Below are 18,379 nucleotides of genomic sequence, written 5' to 3'. Positions count from 1 at the left end.
GGGATAGAGCGTCCGCCTTACCATTCTTAGAACCGGGGCGGTAGGTGATTACAAAATCGAACTCAGCAAAGAACAAAGCCCATCGGAGCTGTCGAGACGATTGGGCCTTGGCAGTTTTTAAATATTGTAAATTTCGGTGATCAGTGATCACGGTGATGGTATGCCGGGCGCCGAGGAGATAATGCCGCCAAGCCTTAAAGGCGGACTTAATGGCTAATAGTTCCTTATCGGTAATCGCATAATTTATCTCCGGCGGTGAGAACTTTTGGACCAAAATGCTACGGGGTGCAGTTGGTTGGTTTCAGGGTCTCTCTGAGACAGGACAGCTCCCATGGCTAAGCTGGACGCATCGGTTTCGACTATATATGGGAGATCTGGACGCGGGTGCTTCAAAATAGGTGCGGACGTGAACTTAGCTTTCAACTCCTGAAAGGCCTGTTCGGCTTCCTCGGTCCATTCAAAACGTTTATTTTTTCGCAAGAGTGCAGTGATGGGTTGCACCACACGTGAAAACTCCGGGATAAACCTGCGATAAAAGTTGGCAAAATCAAGCATGCTTTGGACACCTTTCACTGAACTAGGTGATGGCCATTTGAGGATGGCATCCACTTTCCGTGAATCCATTCGGACCCCTTTAGGTGTCAGGATGAATCCGAGAAACTCAACCTCGGTGGTATGGGAAACAAATTTTTCCAGCTTGGCAAACAGTTTGTGCAGGCGCAGTTTCTCTAGGACGGCCCTGACATGTTTTCTGTGATCAGATTCCGAAGAGGAGTACACAAGAATGTCATCGATATACACGATAACACAGACATCGATGAGTTCCCGAAGGACATCATTCATGAAGAATTGGAAGGCAGCAGGTGCGTTGCACAACCCGAAAGGCATCACCTGGTATTCGAATAGTCCATATTTTGTACGGAAGGCCGTTTTCCATTCGTCGCCTTCTTTTACTCGTACCAGATGATAAGCCCCCCGGAGATCTAACTTGGTGTATACGCAAGCGTCCTTCACCTGGTCAAGGAGTTCAGGGATCAGAGGCAGAGGGTAACGATTTTTAACAGTTATCTGGTTCAATGCGCGGTAATCGATACAAGTCCTAAGGTCGCCCTCTTTTTTAGGCACGAAGAACAAAGCTGAAGATGCCGGGGACTTTGACGGGCGAATGAAACCATTGGCGAGGTATTGATCTAAATATTGTCTCAAATGCAGATTCTCAGGTTCAGTAAGGGCATAAATCCTGCTATAAGGGGGTTGTGCACCGGGCACCAGATCGATTTGGCAATCGTACGATCTGTGGGGAGGTAACGTGTTGGCCTGTTCCTTTTGGAAGACGTCCTGAAAGTCTTGGTACTCTGGAGGTAGTTGCACGGGGACAGAGGTTACTGATGCTAGATTAATCTTTGGATTTTCTGGGTAGCAGGTTTGTGCACAATCCGGGAAGGTTATTCTCTTCGCTCGCCAATCAATTCGAGGATTATGTGTCTCTAACCAAGGGACTCCAAGAATAAGCTGAAACTGTGGAGCCTTGATCACATCAAACACAACTGCCTCCCGATGGCCATCCAGTCCTACAAGTGTCACGTCAGCTGTGGAATGTGTTACCGGTCCAGAGGCAATTTCGGTTCCATCTACAGTGGTGATGACATCTTTGCTGGTTTTAGGACGCAGAGGGAGGTTTATCCTAGAGACCAATTCTCGATCCACATAGTTTCCTATAGCCCCGCTATCGATGTATGCCTTCATAGCATGCAACCGTTTTGGCTGTTCCGGATCTATGAGGACCATTGGCACAATGAAATGCGAGGTCTGAGAGTTAGTTTTCAAGCTCGGTAAGCGGACCCCTACGCTTGCTGGGCTTGGTCGTTTCCCGATACAGAGTTTCCATGGATTTTATCAGCGGCTCCTACCACCTTCTTGGGCGGCTTAACCGGGCAATCTCGTAGAAAGTGTCCTGAGGACCCACAATAAAGGCATAATTGCATCTGTCGTCTTCTTTCCCGTTCTTTTTGAGTTAGGGGTCCTTTAACTCCTCCGATTTGCATAGGCTCCGAGGCATCAGCCCCCTTGGGGTTAGCGTGGGTTTTGGCCCACACCCGGGTTTCAAACTTGGACCGATCTGCTTTTCTGTTTTGCAGCCTGTGATCCAACTGGACCACTAAGTCCATATATTCAGTGCATTCTTGGGGCGGATTTACAACTTGTGCCAGGACATCTTTAAGTTCTCCGCGTAGACCTCGATAGAATAACGTGATTCTTTTATCCTCTGGCCAACCAGTTTCCACAATTAGTCTATTGAAGGTTGCAATGTAGGATAGAAGGTCTTGATTGCCCTGTCACAGAGATAGAAGTTCGTCATCCAGAGCCTGTCCCTGGGAATGTCGAGCAAATAACCTTTCCATGCTTGTTTGAAATCCTTGAAAATCACGAAGAATCGGGTCATCTTGAGTTACCAGTGGGACTGACCAATTGGCAGCACAGCCGCTGAGATATGACAACACAAAGGCTACCTTGGTCTGATCATTAGGGAAGGCCCCGGGTCTGCATAGGAATTGCAAACGACACTGATTCATGAATACAGCGAATCGATTGGGGTCCCCAGCAAAGCGTTCGGGTGGGGCCAGCGGCATGTTTGCAGGTAGATTAATCAGCACAGGGTTGCTGGAAACCACAGGAGTGGGGTTCCCCCCGGAACCGGGTAAAGGAGTTTGTCCAGCTTGACCTTGCAAAAGCTGTCTAGCCAGGTCATCAGTCCTTTTCCTTGTTACAATCACTTCTCTTCTGAGGGTATTAGTCTCTTGGCGAGCAGCGTGTACCTCGGCCCGTAATTCCCCCAGTAGTTGGGCCAGTTGGTCAGTCTCAGAAGTTTCCATAGAGCCTGGGTGGGAATTTGTAGGGAGGCTTTGCGTTCTGTAATGCCCACCTGGTTCCCACAGGGGCGCTGATCTAGTCTGGATTACTGCGGCCTCTTCTAGCGTGATGCGCAGGACCCCGAACACTGATTGGACAGGACCTCCAAATCGTGCTTCCTTGGCCCGTAGGAATATCCTTCTGCAGATGAGAAAGTGGATTAACAGTCTGCAGAATGGTGTGCTAGCTCCCCCTTTCCCCCCTCTGTTCCTCTCTATTCCTCCAAACCCGGTTTAAGCTCACCTTATGGTTTGGAAGGTTGAACTCTCCATCCTGCTTCTGGTGCAGGGGCGCGCGTTCGTCCAGTTACTTCACTGGTTTTCAGAATGGCGCTGGCAAAATCCACTTGACTTTCCTGAGCGATGCGCCGTAAGTATGCAAGTTCAAAGTTCAAGTGAGGCCCCCATTTATGCTGTCTTTCTCACCTGTGATCTGTCCTTTATTTCAGGTGCAGAATGAAGGCGATGCGTCGAGGGGTTAACCTGCCGAGGTGAGTAGTAATGAGGGCGATCCCTCTAGATGTCCTTATCATTCCTCTGAAATGTCTCTAGTCCTTTCCCCATAGGGGCCGGGGTACGGTACCTGCCAACGGGGCGGCGCTGACCCGAAATGTGGAAGAAAAGCCGGTAAGTATTATGGCTGTTAATCAGGCTTTCCTTCTGTGTGTCCTTCTGCTCACCTTTTGTTTCTTCCTCTCTCCCCTAGGTGCAGAGATGTGGCGTCCGATGCTGACAGCCGCGATGGAGCCGGGAGATGTCTCGAGGACAGGACAGGTGAGTGAAGCGTGGCGCTGCAGCGAGCAACGCGATGCTTTTAAATTGAAGTCTTCCTTCAGGGATGCTGGCGAGAAGATTCCGGATGCAGGTAAGAAGCTTGTTAAACATCTAGCAACTTATAAGACCTATTCAAAATGCCAAGTGGGATTTAGACGTCAGATGGGAACAACACTAAATGCCACCATAATGAAACATCTGTTTGCCGGAGCGAATAAAAATGAACTGAGCACAATTTACATTGCATCCATTGACATGTCTTCTGCGTTTGACATTGTCGTGCGCAATGTATTATGGATCAAAATGCGTAAGTTGGGAATTCCGGAATATTTGATCTATTGGATCAAGAAATTTCATACCAATACATCTTGTAGAATTTGTCTAACTCAGGGTGGTTCTTTAACTGAACCTGTGCAACGTCATCTTGGTTTAAAGCAGGGCTGCAATTTTGCAGCCCTGCTGTTCAACCTTTATCTCTCTGACATAGACAAACTTTGGGAATCCACTCTTACGTTACCAGTAAGGCTATGCTCACTAAGAATACACTGGCTAGCCTTTGCAGATGACCTTATCTTTTTCGATTTAACACCTGCTGGTCTTCAGGCTAAGATAAATATATTCACAGATTTCGCGTATGAACATAATCTTCGACCTAATTCATCCAAGACATGTATAATGATTTTTAAATCAAATAAGAAACTCAAAAAGTTCAACTGGAATATCGGGGGGACTCGTCTGTGCGAACTACAAGAATCCATTTACTTAGGATATCGCCTGAGCAACACGAATAGTATAAAGTCATGGGTGGAATATTTAAAGCTGAAAGCCAGACCACTCTTAAGTCAGATGAAATTTATTTTTTATAAGTTGTGTAAGTTTTCAATGACTCCGTTATTAGAGTTTCTTACGTTGAAGGTGTAGCCTATTCTTCTATATGCTATGGATATTTGTGTTGGTAATTTACATAAGAAACTTGATTCCATATAAGGTACTTTGGTGAAAAGAGCTTTATGTTTATCTATATCAATCCCGAACTGTGTTATTAGACATGAGTTGGGATTGATTTCTCTATCCACTAGGTTCACCTGGCGGGCTCTCTCAAACTATTCCAAAATTCTTAACTATCCTGATAATTCTTTATATCAGGATCTTTTTGAATTCACGAAGGGTTGTTCATCCAGTTCGTTCACTAGCTACCTTGAAACCATGGCTAAAATTATAAAAAATGTGGGCATTGATCTTAAGGATTTGCTTATCCGTCCTAACTATGTTAAACATAAATTATTTGCGAACGACTGGTGTAAAACTCTAGATGAAATATCAACTCTGAGTACCTATAAGGAATATGCAAAATTCCTACATAAAAGAGATGGCTGTTGTGATTATATAGCGTTATTTCTGTGTAATAAAACCAGAATGTATTACATGAGATTTAGATTAAATCAATATCATACTCTCGAACGAACAAAATTCTGGGGAACTGCAGAAACTAATCTAGGCGCCACTAAGTGTCGCTTTTCGAGGTGTATTGAACAGAAGGAAACGTTAAAACATTTGATTTTAGAATGCCCACATTTTAGAGATGTACGGACTAAGCTTTTTCTACGATTCATAAATGTGAATTACGCAGATTTTATGATATCTCTTTGGACTCGACTCATGCAAGGAAACGAGAGAGCATTAATCTTTGCTTTGGTAGAGTTTTTGAAAGTAATTGAGAAAGAGATTTTGTTATTTCAGTGTTAAAATTTGTTTTTTATTGGGTTGTTTTCTTTTGGAAACTGTGTTAAAGCTTTGTTGTACTTTTATCAGTTTTATTGAGATGTTTTGTATTTTGTCTGGTTTTTTAAATTTTTTTGTATTAATGTGCTATTTTGTAAAGGTTCATTGAACCATATACAAATAAAAAAATAAATAAAATGTAGCCCTATGTATATCTGTATCTATCAATCTATCCATTGATTGCATCTCTATCCATCTAACTTTATCTGTTTCCCTGTATGCATCTCTCCATCCATCTCTCTGTCTACATCTCCCTCTATACATATCTCTCAACATCTTTGTCTGTCCTTCTGTATCTATGCCTCTGTCTATCACTCTATACATCTGTCCAACTATGCACCTATTTTTACATCTGTCTTACTAGGAAAACCTGTCACCGCCACCCCCTATCTGTCTGCCGGAAGTGTTGCGTTGATTGCATCGTTCTCTGTTTATATCTAATTTTCCCCAGAACTCTTGAATACACAGTTTTACAGCCAGACTTCATAGCACAAAGGTTCATAGATATCAATGTAGCCTTTGTGCTGTGTATTGATCAGGTCCAGCTTATGTTGTCACATCATTGACCCATAGTAACTTTCCATTCCTCCCATCTCCCATCCGCCACTCCCCATGTGACTCCACCCATCCCTAATTTGTGATTCTTTCCTATTGTATTCAAATCCCAGTAACTATTATATTCAGTTATTGCTATTAGTTCAGCAACATGTTTCTTGTGTTAGAAAATAGTGTGAGTAGTCATGAATGAAACTCGGACACAAGGGGTCATAATTCTGGTCAAGGACTTTTATTAAAATAAAAGGGGGTTGGAAAAGGCCTCTCTGTCCCTGCCCTAGAGGAGTTTCCCTCCCTAAGTCCAGGGATATGTCAGCTGTCAGAATGTCCAAAGCAAAACGTCATGTGTCCAAAGTTCTATTCTGACCCTCACATTCTAACAAAACAACTCTAAAGTGAAAAGGGAAAATGTCTTTGGCCTTAAGTGACATATACATATTGAAAAAGCAAATGTTTAACGCCAACACAAAACATTCCAAAAGGATAGAGTTCCTTTCTCCAGAGTGTGGTTCCCTTCCCTGGGTTTCTCTTCACTCTGGTTTCCGTTCAGGATTATCAGTCTCTTGTGCTTCCACACGACTGGTGCACAAAACAACTTGACTCCTGGACTTTGCCACGTTAGGATACCTGGTGTAGTTTCCTGCCAGGTTTCTCGTCTCCTTTAATATATTTTGCGAGGGGTCAGAAATGTGAGGTGGACCACGTTGTGCATTTTTCTCAACAAATGCCATATCATTATATTCCAAGGTTAGATGAACACCTCATTATCCCTACACTGATGAGGATTTCCCTGCCTAAAATAAACTCAAGGAACCACTCTAACAAAGGATATCTGTCCCTCACACTGATATACATGACAAATAAACAAGGAAAAGCATGGCAGTTCAAAACAATAATGATTGAGCTCACAATATAACCACAGTATCTCTTCATAACCTGGCAACCCCCCTTCCCCAGGTTTAAACTTGATTCTGCTTCACAGTTCACGAGAAGAAAACAAGGAAAACCGGCTGTGCAACAAAGTTCTAACACAGTTTGATGCAACTTCAGTTTGGTCAACAAAAAAGCTCCAATACCGAAGATATAAAGTTCTTCCTCTTCCTTGAACGGATTCTCAGTTCATCAGTAGCAACAATAATTGGTCAGGATAATTAGCCACCTTTGTATTTTGTTTTAAACAATACAGCTTCTTTGTAACAGTTTCAAGCTGCTCTTAATTTAGCACCACAAACAACATAAACGTCTCTATAAGGACAAACTTGTAGCACTTCAACTTCCACCTGGTATGTTTCCATGCCAGGCCCACAACCTCAGTTCACACCTGGTGTCCTCCCATGCCAGGCTCACTTCTTCACAGATTTGACATCTTGGTATACTCCCCTGCCCAAACGACATTTCAAAACAATAAATGCGTGCGCGGTTAAGGTCAACTGATAACAAATTCACAGCAGTTTCACAATCTTTGACAAATTGCAGCTTTAAAACTTTCAAAAACTCACCCTTTCATACATCTTTGCAAATGATGCAAATCTCCCTCTGGATATCTTTTCCCAGAAGGGCAGCCCTTTTGCCACTTCTGTTTCCCCACTCTCTTCCTGCTTCTCCCTTGGCAATGTGTGTTTATCCCAGCTTTTAGCATATGTTGTACAAAATATGGGCAACAGGTGTCAGAGCTTATATATCTTGCATTAGCCCACTTCTGCTTTTGGCCATATTTTCTAGCATGTATTTGCCTTGGTCTTAGTCTTTCTTGGCTTAGGCAATGCTTGCAAGTATCAACATTCAACCAAGTCACCCCCTTGGGTTGCTGGGCTTTCCACAGACTCACACATTTAAGGTTACAGTCATTTGGCTTTGTTACAATAGTTTTTTGCTGGTTTTTCCAAAGTTCTGTATTAAAAAAAAAAAAAAAACTTGGGACTCCTTTTCATTCACATTCGAATGCTGCTGCTTCTGCTTTGTAATAGTTTGTTTGATATTCAAAATCCACCTTGGAATCAATTTCACTCACACATGAGTGCTTCTGCTGCTTTGCAATAGTTTGGTATTCAAAATTCACTTTGGAATCACTTTCGCTCATACGCGAGTGCTGCTTCTGCTGCTTTGTAATAGTTCGATATTCAGAATGGCTCTCTGATCTACTTTTACTTCTACCTGAGCATTGCTCACCTGCTGAACGCCTCCTTCTGACACGTTAGCAGGTAAGGAGGGCTCCAGGGTCACTGACAGCTTGTGATACCACTGGGTAAGACTTGTGCCTCCATTTCCCTCACCGCGTGCAGGACTTCTGCTGCTGTGGCTCCTCACAATCTGGCAAACTGCACCTTCGCCCCCACACTACTTCCAGTTGGAGCTTCTCTTGCTCCTAAGGACCTCTGTGCACACCAGCCACCGGAGACTGCCTTGAGGCCCTCAGATGCATGCCAGCCATCTGAGACAGCCTGCTGCGCGCTTCCCACTGATCAGCCTCTGCAGAACGAATCACCAGGGGGCAATCTTTCCTCCTGCACGCTTCCCGCTGCAAGACCTCTGCACTTCACATTTCTGAAGAAACAGACACTCTCAGAGCTTGTAGCTGATATCTGCCAAACAGTGGTCCTGGCATATTTTTTCTCCTCCAGTTTCTGCCTTGGCTGCCAGCATGAACCACTCTGCTTCTGCTTCTTCAACAACAACTCCACCTCCTCTCTTTTGACTGGCACCTGAGGGGGCATTTTAAGCCTCTGTCTCCTCAGGTGTGGGTCATCTGCTTTAATGAGCTGACTACTTCTGCAACAGTGTACCTTTTTAGCCCTCTTCTTTGTCCCAGTACTTAGGAAATTATGTGACTTGAAGTCCCTAATGGAAATTATAGGGTTTTGAGTTCTCTTGTTTTACTTTTAAATCCATGTTATTCCCTTTTAACATTCCTGAAAGGAATATCAGAAGGATAAGCCATTAGCCTGGATTGTAAAGGGAAAGGAAATTATTTTAAGCCTGTGTTATTCACAAATTTCCTTTCACTGCACTTTTAGGTGTTAGGGATGTCTTTAGCTTTACAGATTTCCAGTATTCTAGAAGGGGTTTTGATTTCCCCCAGGATCTAGGGGTTCATGATTGTTTTCACCCCTATTCATATGTACGTCTTGTGGAACAGCAAGATGGTTATTACAACAAGCCATTACACACTTTGTCATTGCGGAGCCATCCTCCCTAAAGGAAGACAAATAGTGCGTCTAATCCGACAGAGTCCTCTCATTCTCCTGGGCCTTTTCTTGCCCCAGTTGATCCTCCCACAAAACACCACTGCCAAGGTCAGGATCAGAAAGCGTCTGCCTTTCCCTGGCTACTTGGGAGGAGACATTAGGCAGGGAATTAGTAAGGAGTCCGTATGTTTCATCAGAATTTCCTCAGCCTTTTTCCTGATGTGCTCTGATAGGATTTCTTGAGTCAATTCCTTTTTACGCAGTGTTAAATTTCATGCCTGATATGCTTTCCTGTCATGGCATTTTTATAAAGACACTTGTTCACAATAAGTATCCACCTGGTATATTCTCCTGTTAGGGACTTTCTTTTATGACCACTCTTGCAAGTTGCATCTGCCTGGTATAGTCTCCTTCCAGATATTTCATATGCGGGCCCTGCACACATTTCCAACATTATAGTCTCTTACATTAGCTTTTTCTGGTATAGTGTCTGCCTGGTATATGCCTCTGCCAGGACTTCTTTCATGTGTATATAGCATACACTCACACTGTTGTAAGTCTCTTATATTGATTACTTTTCCCCTTTTATAGCAATGCTCACTTGCAAGTTTTATTTCAAGGGCTGTTTTATTCTTAAGTGGTGTTTGGCATGTCTGCCAATATGCCCCAGATTGCCTCTTTCACTTTCTTGGACTCACCGGTACTTCCTGGCATATTGTGTCTCTGTCACAGTAAGCTGGTGACAAGCTCTCTGTGTCCTGCTCGCTGATTCTGTTTCTCGGCTTCTCTGCATTTCACTGTTCCTGCTGGGCTCTTCAGCGTCTTCCCGAGGTCCGGTAAGGTAGAGTATGCCTCCTAACCCCTGCAAATACCCAGAAGTCTTCTCTCAGCTTTTGGAGTCCGTGCAGCAAGCTCCCTCTATCTCGGTAAACTTCCCCTCTCCTTCATGCAGAGCCGGTCAGCGCCACGTAATGCTGTCAACCCCCTGAGAGATACAGTCCTCTCCCGCAAGCAGCTCTCCTTCATCAGCTGCCTCAGCTGTTTAAATGTCCTCGCAGTAGGTAAGCGCTCATGACAACTAGAGCGCGGCTTGTGCTCTTGGCCTTGGGTGATCTGTATTACTCAATCCTTCTTCCTAGTCCCAGTATTCTCATGCTTATGGGAATGAAAGTCCATTCTTGACGACTTGCATATGAAGTTTGGTCAAAGGTTCTTATTGTTTTATTTCACTTAAGTGCAATTTACGCTCTTTTTATGAACCCCCCAAATGGTTTGCTTTTGTTTGGCTTACATAACCTGACTTTTTCCTCTAGTGGAGCACAGCCTTCAGCTGCACTCCTCTGTGCTTTCGCTCATTTGTTATGGGGAAAATGAAACGTCCTTCAGGCTGTCCCTTAGTCTTTGACTAAGTTGCCATAACTTGGTAACTTTTTATATATGTGTCAAGTACCCTTTAGTACAGCGCAAGTATTTTTACCTCGTTATTATAGACCATACCGCGTTTACCACGTTTGGCCCAAGACTGTGACTAGTGCTGAAAATGGCTGTGCCACAAAGTATATTGTTGTTTCCTTTGGCCATTTTGTCCCTCTGCCTTCCCCTTGGTCAAGAGACACAGGTATTCCTTATTTGGGCACGCAGCCTCCCACGAAAACTGCATCTTTCACTGGCTACTGTATGTCATGTGTGCTAGTGCCCAGGAAGAGTGTTGGGACTGTCTGGTCCCAATCCACACTACTGGTGCCAGTATGTCTGGTAGGCCTAAATGACTGGAACCACTGTGGGCCACGATTGGCTCATACCTGGCAAGCATGCAAGAGAGCAGATCTTCCATTGGTTATCCGAGATTTGCGTGCAAAACGAATCTTGGATAAGAGAAGGAGCTCTGTATCCATTCCAGGTCAATCACCTGAAATTCACACCGAACTACAGAAGGACCCAAGTATCATGAACAAAAGAGCAGACTTGTGGAACTGCCGTAGATGTTCTGGAAGATTTGGCACCCGTTGTGGTGACTATCGCTGTAAGTGCCTGCAGACCTGCCGCACAGTGTCCTGAGACGTTCTGCACCAGAACTATCCTTCTCCTTTCTTTGAGAGCTGAGCAAGGCCACTGTGCCACCACAGACGATCGTCCTGTCCCGCAGCTGCTGAGAGACAGAGCATCCTGTAACTGCAGGGGTGCAACCTACTAGTGGATTGGACTAGACTGGCAAAGTTTGGCCCAGACTGTGTGAAGGGTCGGTGAGTACTTGCATCACTTACCGGTGGCCCCCTGGCAGATCCATCTGTTTTTACACACGAGAATCCCTCAAAAGATACTCACCTTAGCTGGGCTAGCCTGCGCTTCCCAGCTATTCCTGAACTCCAAAGTCTTTCTATCTGCAAGGGTAGACCCTTCTCAAGGAGTAGGGCTTTATTCTGTATCACCTCAACCCCCTTCCTGAACAGCTTCAACTCCCAGAAGAGAACCATCTTTTCGCTTTATGCATGAACACACATTGTTAACACACTGCTGTACATTTCAGCATAAGGCTCCTCATCTCTTAGGGCTGGACTGCATAAGATAGGGATTGACTTCTAAGAACTGCCTAGTGCGCGATCTGTGTTGAACTTACCTCTTCGGTTGCAGGTTGTGGCTATTTTCTCCCCTTTTATCATCATTAGGCTAAACGCATTTTGTATATATGTTTCATAGTGAAAAGCGTGTGTGGTACTAGTTATTATTACTGTGGTTTATTTGTGCATTGTTGTAACGCCCTAGAATAAATGTATGTTTGATATACATCTGTCTAAGAGTAATCTGTGGAGTTTTACTATGTATACTCACTGTGGGCTTCCAATCACTCTCACCCCTCCTGACACTTTGTCTTGACCGCCTGCCAAGTTACCATAGATTAGTCTGCTTTGTCCAGAAGGTTCCCCTGTTCACTAAACTAGGGTGGCCTCCTAAACCTCTGCCCACCAGGTCAGAATTTAGAAATCCATCTTAACAGTTTTTAAGGCCAAGTCGCTTTTTGATGGTTTGTATACAGATCTGGCAAAAAGGTTTTCAAAGCTCTTCCTAGGTAGATGAGGGGCAGTGTAACAATGTGCCATTGGGCATGGATGGGATATCCTCAGAAGAAAAAGGGGGCTACCATGTCTATTTCGATCATGCCATGACACTTCCCCGGAGGTTGTCTAGACCCATGTAATCCTCCCTCACATAGCCGACCCCTGTGTCAGGATCATAGAGGCTGCCGTTCCCTGGCCACATGGGGAGAGGGAGGTCATTGCTGGGAAAGGAGTGACGACACTATCGGATTCATCACAATATTTACTTGTGATTCATTTTTTTTAAAGACATTGACTGTGAAAAACAGTGCTAATCACTTTGCTATCAACCTGAAATCAACAAAACAGCAATGTGGTGAGGACCTGGCAGAGCTAATTTCATGCATCTCGATGTGAGGAACAAAACTCAAAGTCCCATTTGGGACCCCAAAAAACAGTTTTCAAGGCCCTAGGACGTACCGTTTCGTAGATATTTGCATCACAACACAGCAGACCAGAAATAAAACAAGAAGGCTCTCCAGCCTGTGCATTTACTCTTTGTATCTATTTTAATGAATTATTGTACTTGATCAGCTACTATATATAACTAGCAAAAAGCACCCATTTTGCGCATGAGTTGTGTACAGACGTACAACACACTATTTTGGATTGAAATTAGTGAAAAGAAAAATGTATCCTGTAGGTCGCTGTTCTGAGTCGCTTATTGCTTGATGTGCTTTCCACCCCGAAGTACATTCCCTGGTCTAGGCATGGAGGGGAGGCGAGGGTTGGCGTGCTGCAGCACACTGGGACCTACTGTGTGCTCTCCCCATCTGTCACCTTACCCTGACGCGGTGCTGTGTGTTGTGGGGCAAATATCTCAGACACGCTGTGTTATAGGGCCTTGAAACGCAGTTTTCAATAGTTGTATTTCTCACATGGAAACGCTTGAAATTAACTCTATACTTTATTTTTTTATGTGTTAGTTTTTCTACAGATATCTTTGTGTATGTACATTAGATCGTCTATATACGTTATGCTGTTTCTTTATCCATGTTATATTTCCAAAATTGTACTATCATGATAATCAATTTCATGTTTTTCCCAGACATTATTTGGTGCCACATTTCTTCTTTACCATCTCCTGTTTTCTGGAATTTCATTGTGCTCGCGAATCGTTTCCTGTATTCAGAGAGGTTGGGACATTCCATAATGAGATGGTATATAGTCGCCCCTTGATTTTTTGCTCGCAGAATCTGCATTTATTTTCTTCATGCATGGTCTTCAATTAGCTCTATACAGTCCTTCTACGACCATATTGATGTTTTGTCGATTTCAGGCAACCGTGAAATCTGGGGAAGGATGAGGTGTGCAATGCAATGCAGCCAGAGTTGGTGTGCTGCAGCAAACTGGGACGTACTGTGTGCTCTCACCACCTGTCACCTCACCGCAGTGTATTTCTGTGTGTTTGATGCAAATATCTAGGAAACGGTACGTCCTAGGGCCTTGAAAACTGTTTTTGAGGTCCCAAATGGGACTTTGAGTTTTGTTCCTCACATCGAGATGCATGAAATTAGCTCTGCCAGGTCCTTCTACGACCACATTGCTGTTTTGTTGATTTCAGGCAACCGTGAAATCTGGGGAGAGCGGCGGGGTGTGAAAATGTCAGGTAGCCAGTAATGTCTGGAGGGTTCTAATAAGTCACTATGCAATATGTGGTGCAGATCGGTGTAGAATTGCATAAAGAACAAACTAACAGACTTTCAGCCTTACAAATAGAGATAATAATAGTAGTGTTTAAAAAATGTATTACGTTATGGTGAGGAGAAAAATAACTCTCTGAATATTTCACTCGATGTCTAAATAGATATAGGAACATCATATTTTCCATCCCTGTTGTAAAGGACGAAACCGAAAGCCAAAGGGACTTGAAATGTCCACACCTGAATGAACAGTCTCATTATCTGGCGTCCCTGAAATGTTACTATTAAAAATTCCCAGGCTAGTATTTACTTACAAAGCTGTAAAATAGATAACATAAACTTGCAAGCAACACATGGCCAGAAATAGCAGTTTCATTCGTCAATCGAGCTTGAAAGAGAACGAACTGCATTTTCCATCGCCAGAATGGACTGCCAAAAATGTATGTAAGTATTGTTTTCGTAATTATTATAATAAATACGTAACTGTGTGTTTGATGCAAAACAATGTTGTACATTTATCTTCGACCTGATGCAAACAGATTTTTTTATTAAAAAATAACGTTTCAAAATAATGTTTAAGTAAGCAGTACATCATAACACAAGTGCAACTGATATCTTCTAAATGTGTGAAGTCACATGTAGCGTCTTATTTCAAGCTGTGGTTTGGGCTTTGAATTGAATGATGGAACTTGGAGTTTAGTTTGTACGTTGTAAATCATGGTGCTGGATGTCAAAAATCATAGGACTGGCTCGAATACACCCCATGCAACTGGGAAAGGTGTGAGCTATGCAGAAAACCTGAAAAAGCTGTTATGGATTGCAACACTTTGACGTAACCCTTACATATTTACTGACAAGGATCAATCTTTGATGCAGTGCATTGCATCAGCGGCCTGGACTGGACGCCTGGAATATGCCAGCTACTGGCCTATCACTGCCTTGCATTTTGGGGAGAAATTCCTTGAGAAATGTGCAGCTCTTAATCTCTCCTACCTCTTCTTACCTAAACACTGTCTTATTAGGGGCTATCAATCCGGCTTCTGTCCCTGGTTTAGCACAGAGACAGCCAACGTTAAGGTGACGCCAGGCATTTGCTGTATTCCTATGCTGTCTGCCTTCTATTTCTCCTTGATCTCTCATCTGCATTTGATACTGTGAATCATGAAGTGCTGAGTAACATCTTCTACTCGCGTTTGGGTGTGGGTGGTCGTGTCCTGGCCTGGATTACCTCCTTTCTACAGGATCGGACTCAGTTTGTGCTTGTGGACTCCAATAGGTCAGATCTGCTACCGGGACACTATGGTGTTTCCCATGGTTCAGGTTTATTGTAGCATTAATATTGAACCTCCTGGAGATCTGGGGACAGTGTTGGGCTTAAAGGAGACGTTCTCTCAGGAAGGAAATGTATGGGTAGGGCATGCATTTCTGGGCACATATCGATCGATCACAGTTCTTTTCCAATGCATCGTACCGTAGATTTTCTGACATTTAGACATGTGTACCGCATGGAGTGGACACCACCATCTTGTGATAATCTTATCCGTTGATCAATCGCCATAGGTTCAAGTGCCCTGGTGGCAGCAAATCATAATACACGCCCCTCAAGCTGTTTCACATCGATATACTACGCCCCTTGCCATGACGTTGGTTCACAGCATAGCCAACTATGTCATCACATTACCTAACACAAAAACCTGAAAGTACATTCACATATAAAGCAAATGGTTACTCAGTTTTCACAAAAAGAAGATAAGTTTCACTTTCAATAATTACTAATAGACTAGAAAGATGCATTCCCTAAAGGAAGCCAAACTGAGGCAATACGTAAAGGCCTAGTTCTGCTGAAACCTGCACCCAGAGCACCCGCAGGATCGCAGGGGGCTTCCATCATGAAAAGAATCCAGAAAGGGTCAGATTCAGAGACAAGTGAAAAGTAGGAACTGAACACAAGTAAGCAGGGCAACAAATAGTGCTAGACACATGAACTTTAGCAGAAATCTCTTGCTGACTAGTGTGAATCTCATCAACAAGATACATATTAAAAGCGTTGCATTGGCCAATAGAGAAAGAAGATAAATAGGTTGGAGAGGGAATAACATAATGTTTAATTACTTTGCACAGTTCACGTGGGTGGCTAGCGGATTAAGAATGGCCACATTTAGCCTGAGTTATGTGGCTTATAAATAGCGTGGAGCGAGGAGAGTGAAATTGAACAAAGAAAAGGGTGACCTCCGCCAATTGTTTACTCCAACTTTACCTTCCCCAATGTACCCTCTTGCATTCCCCCTGAGAGGTTCCCTTTTTTGCTTTCTCTCTCCAATGGTCCAGGACCTATTGATACTCCGGGGTTGCATCACCTGCCCCTGGTTGCGTCTCCTAAATGTTCATAGGATTCCCAGGCTCCTTCTGCTCTTCTGATGAGGGGGCATACGATTGTGGAATGGTGGCCTGACTTCATCTGCCCCATAAGTGGCTTTTTCTGGTCCTGTTGCATGTGTTACTGCTACAGCCGCCATGGAAGCCATGGCAGCAGAGCCTGGAAAGGAAGGCAGATCTTTCTGAAGATTTGCCATTAGTGTTTGGAAAGATGGTGTTCGCTCAGCCTTACTGGCGTGGGTGGGAGTATTCATCTTCCCCTTTCTGACTTGCAGTAGTTTCTGCTTCCTCAGCCTCTTCCCACTGGCTCTGCTGTGCCTTTGTTTTACTTATTGACAGTCTTGTGGTTGCTGCCCTTTCTGTTGCAGGTCTTTTTCAGGGTAGACACACATTTGTATTCATTCTGTCTTCGACGCGAATGAAAGTTCTTCAAGGAGCCATTCACAGAAATGACCTCATTCTGATGATCTACCCATGGATAATGTAAATGTGCTTGCAGGTATTTCAGACCATAGCATGACATTTCAGGTATGAAGAAATGCGGGCCCCATAGGTCTAACGTAGTGTGCCTGTATGTGGCCTTGCTGTGGTCTCATTTCATCTTTGTGTCCCATGTAGCTAGCTTTTCCTGTCTTCCTTGACTTCAGCTAAAATGTATCCCACAATTTGCCTCTGCTTAGCATCTTCCTGGACGTTTATTGTTTCATGTTCTTTCTCCGACTGGCCCAATTAGTCCATGATCCCCAATGACCTCTCCCATACACACACGAGTAACTGTTGCCAATCGGCATCAGTTACATCAAACTGGCAAGCAAACCTCCCCCGCCCCCACTCCCCTGGTACTGCTCCATGCAGCCTAAATAGACTTTGGGTCCGACGATTTGTTGATTGCAAGCCACTCTGTTTTGTTCATAAAGCTATGCAGGATAAATGCACCCTTTGTGCAAACTAATGTTCATCACTACATGTCACCTAGGTCTAGGTACAGTTAGACTACTGTAACTCACTTTTAGCAGGCACCTCCTCAAAAAATGTAAATAAACTCCAGATCGCCCAGAACAATGCGCTAAGAGCAGCACTGTGCATCCCGAGAAGAGACCACATCTCCCAAGCCAGACAGCACCCTCACCCACAGGCAATCATGAACCATCTACCTCATCATCCTTTCAGCATCATAAATGACAGGACATTACTCATCAGAGACTCTTGTTATTGAAGGCCATTTATTGAGATTTGCAAAGTTGTCCATCGCCCACCAAACAGGATGACTCTACAGTGCTCAGGACGCTGCGCATCAGTGGTGGTAGCATCTCCACCTCCACCATTGCATGTGCTTTTGTTTTGTGTTATGTACCCGCATCTCCTCTTTATGCATCGGCTATCTATGCAGTTGCAACCTTTACTGGATCTGGAAGACAGAGAATAAAGAGATAGATGTTCACTAAGAAAATGGGATTTTTGTGCAACCAACTTATTTCTGAGATGTTCACCAAAGAGGGACACTATTTTTATTCTGCATTGAAGAGGAAACACCTATTGCTTTCCAGTGAACAAGCCATTTTCCAATCCACTCTCCCTCTACTACACACATCAATGCATTATGGAGGCACATGTCTGTTGTGTGGTTTGATCATTGAGCAACCCATCCAGCTGCTCCTCCATCATCCTGCTGCCAAAGAACTGATACATTGTCAGGCTTATGAAACACAAGAACTGTACATACACATGCATGGAGCTGTGAACCCAGCTGGGAAGCAATGGCATGCCGTACCTAGGGACGGACCCAAAGGGTTAGAGGTTGGGCTTTGGAATAGCCAAGGTAGCAAGGATGGGTTCGGGAACAGGAAACGAAGGAACTCAGGAGGGAAATATGAGGGTTGGGTGGAGCTATCAGCCATTGGTCAGGTATTCTTCATAGAGTGGGAACTCACTCTGTCACCAATTAAACACTGAACCAGGCATGTGCTCAGGTTTGTACACTGCACTCACGCATTCTCTTGAATGTACCTTAACGTCACACTCTCATGTACCTCGTCATCCATCTGAAAATAATGTTTAGC

At 44.0% G+C, this 18,379-nt stretch overlaps 1 protein-coding gene across 1 annotated transcript in view; it reads right to left on the bottom strand.

Annotated features, from left to right (window-relative positions):
• Positions 1–17,523: 17,523 nt before the first annotated feature.
• The window catches only part of LOC138580188 (alpha-2-macroglobulin-like), a 450,387-nt gene continuing 449,531 nt past the window's right edge, over positions 17,524–18,379 (bottom strand). Inside the window, exon 36 of the mRNA XM_069650526.1 lies at positions 17,524–17,727. Within this exon, the coding sequence (XP_069506627.1) occupies positions 17,702–17,727 (26 nt within the window). The 3' untranslated portion in view covers positions 17,524–17,701. The remainder of the gene's footprint in view (positions 17,728–18,379) is intronic.

This window comes from Ambystoma mexicanum, chromosome 3p (assembly GCF_040938575.1).
Source record: "Ambystoma mexicanum isolate Mex_15411 chromosome 3p, UKY_AmexF1_1, whole genome shotgun sequence".
Classification (NCBI taxonomy): Eukaryota; Metazoa; Chordata; class Amphibia; order Caudata; family Ambystomatidae; genus Ambystoma; species Ambystoma mexicanum.
Note: the sequence above shows the minus strand (reverse complement) of the source record. Positions and strands in the feature narration are given on the sequence as shown.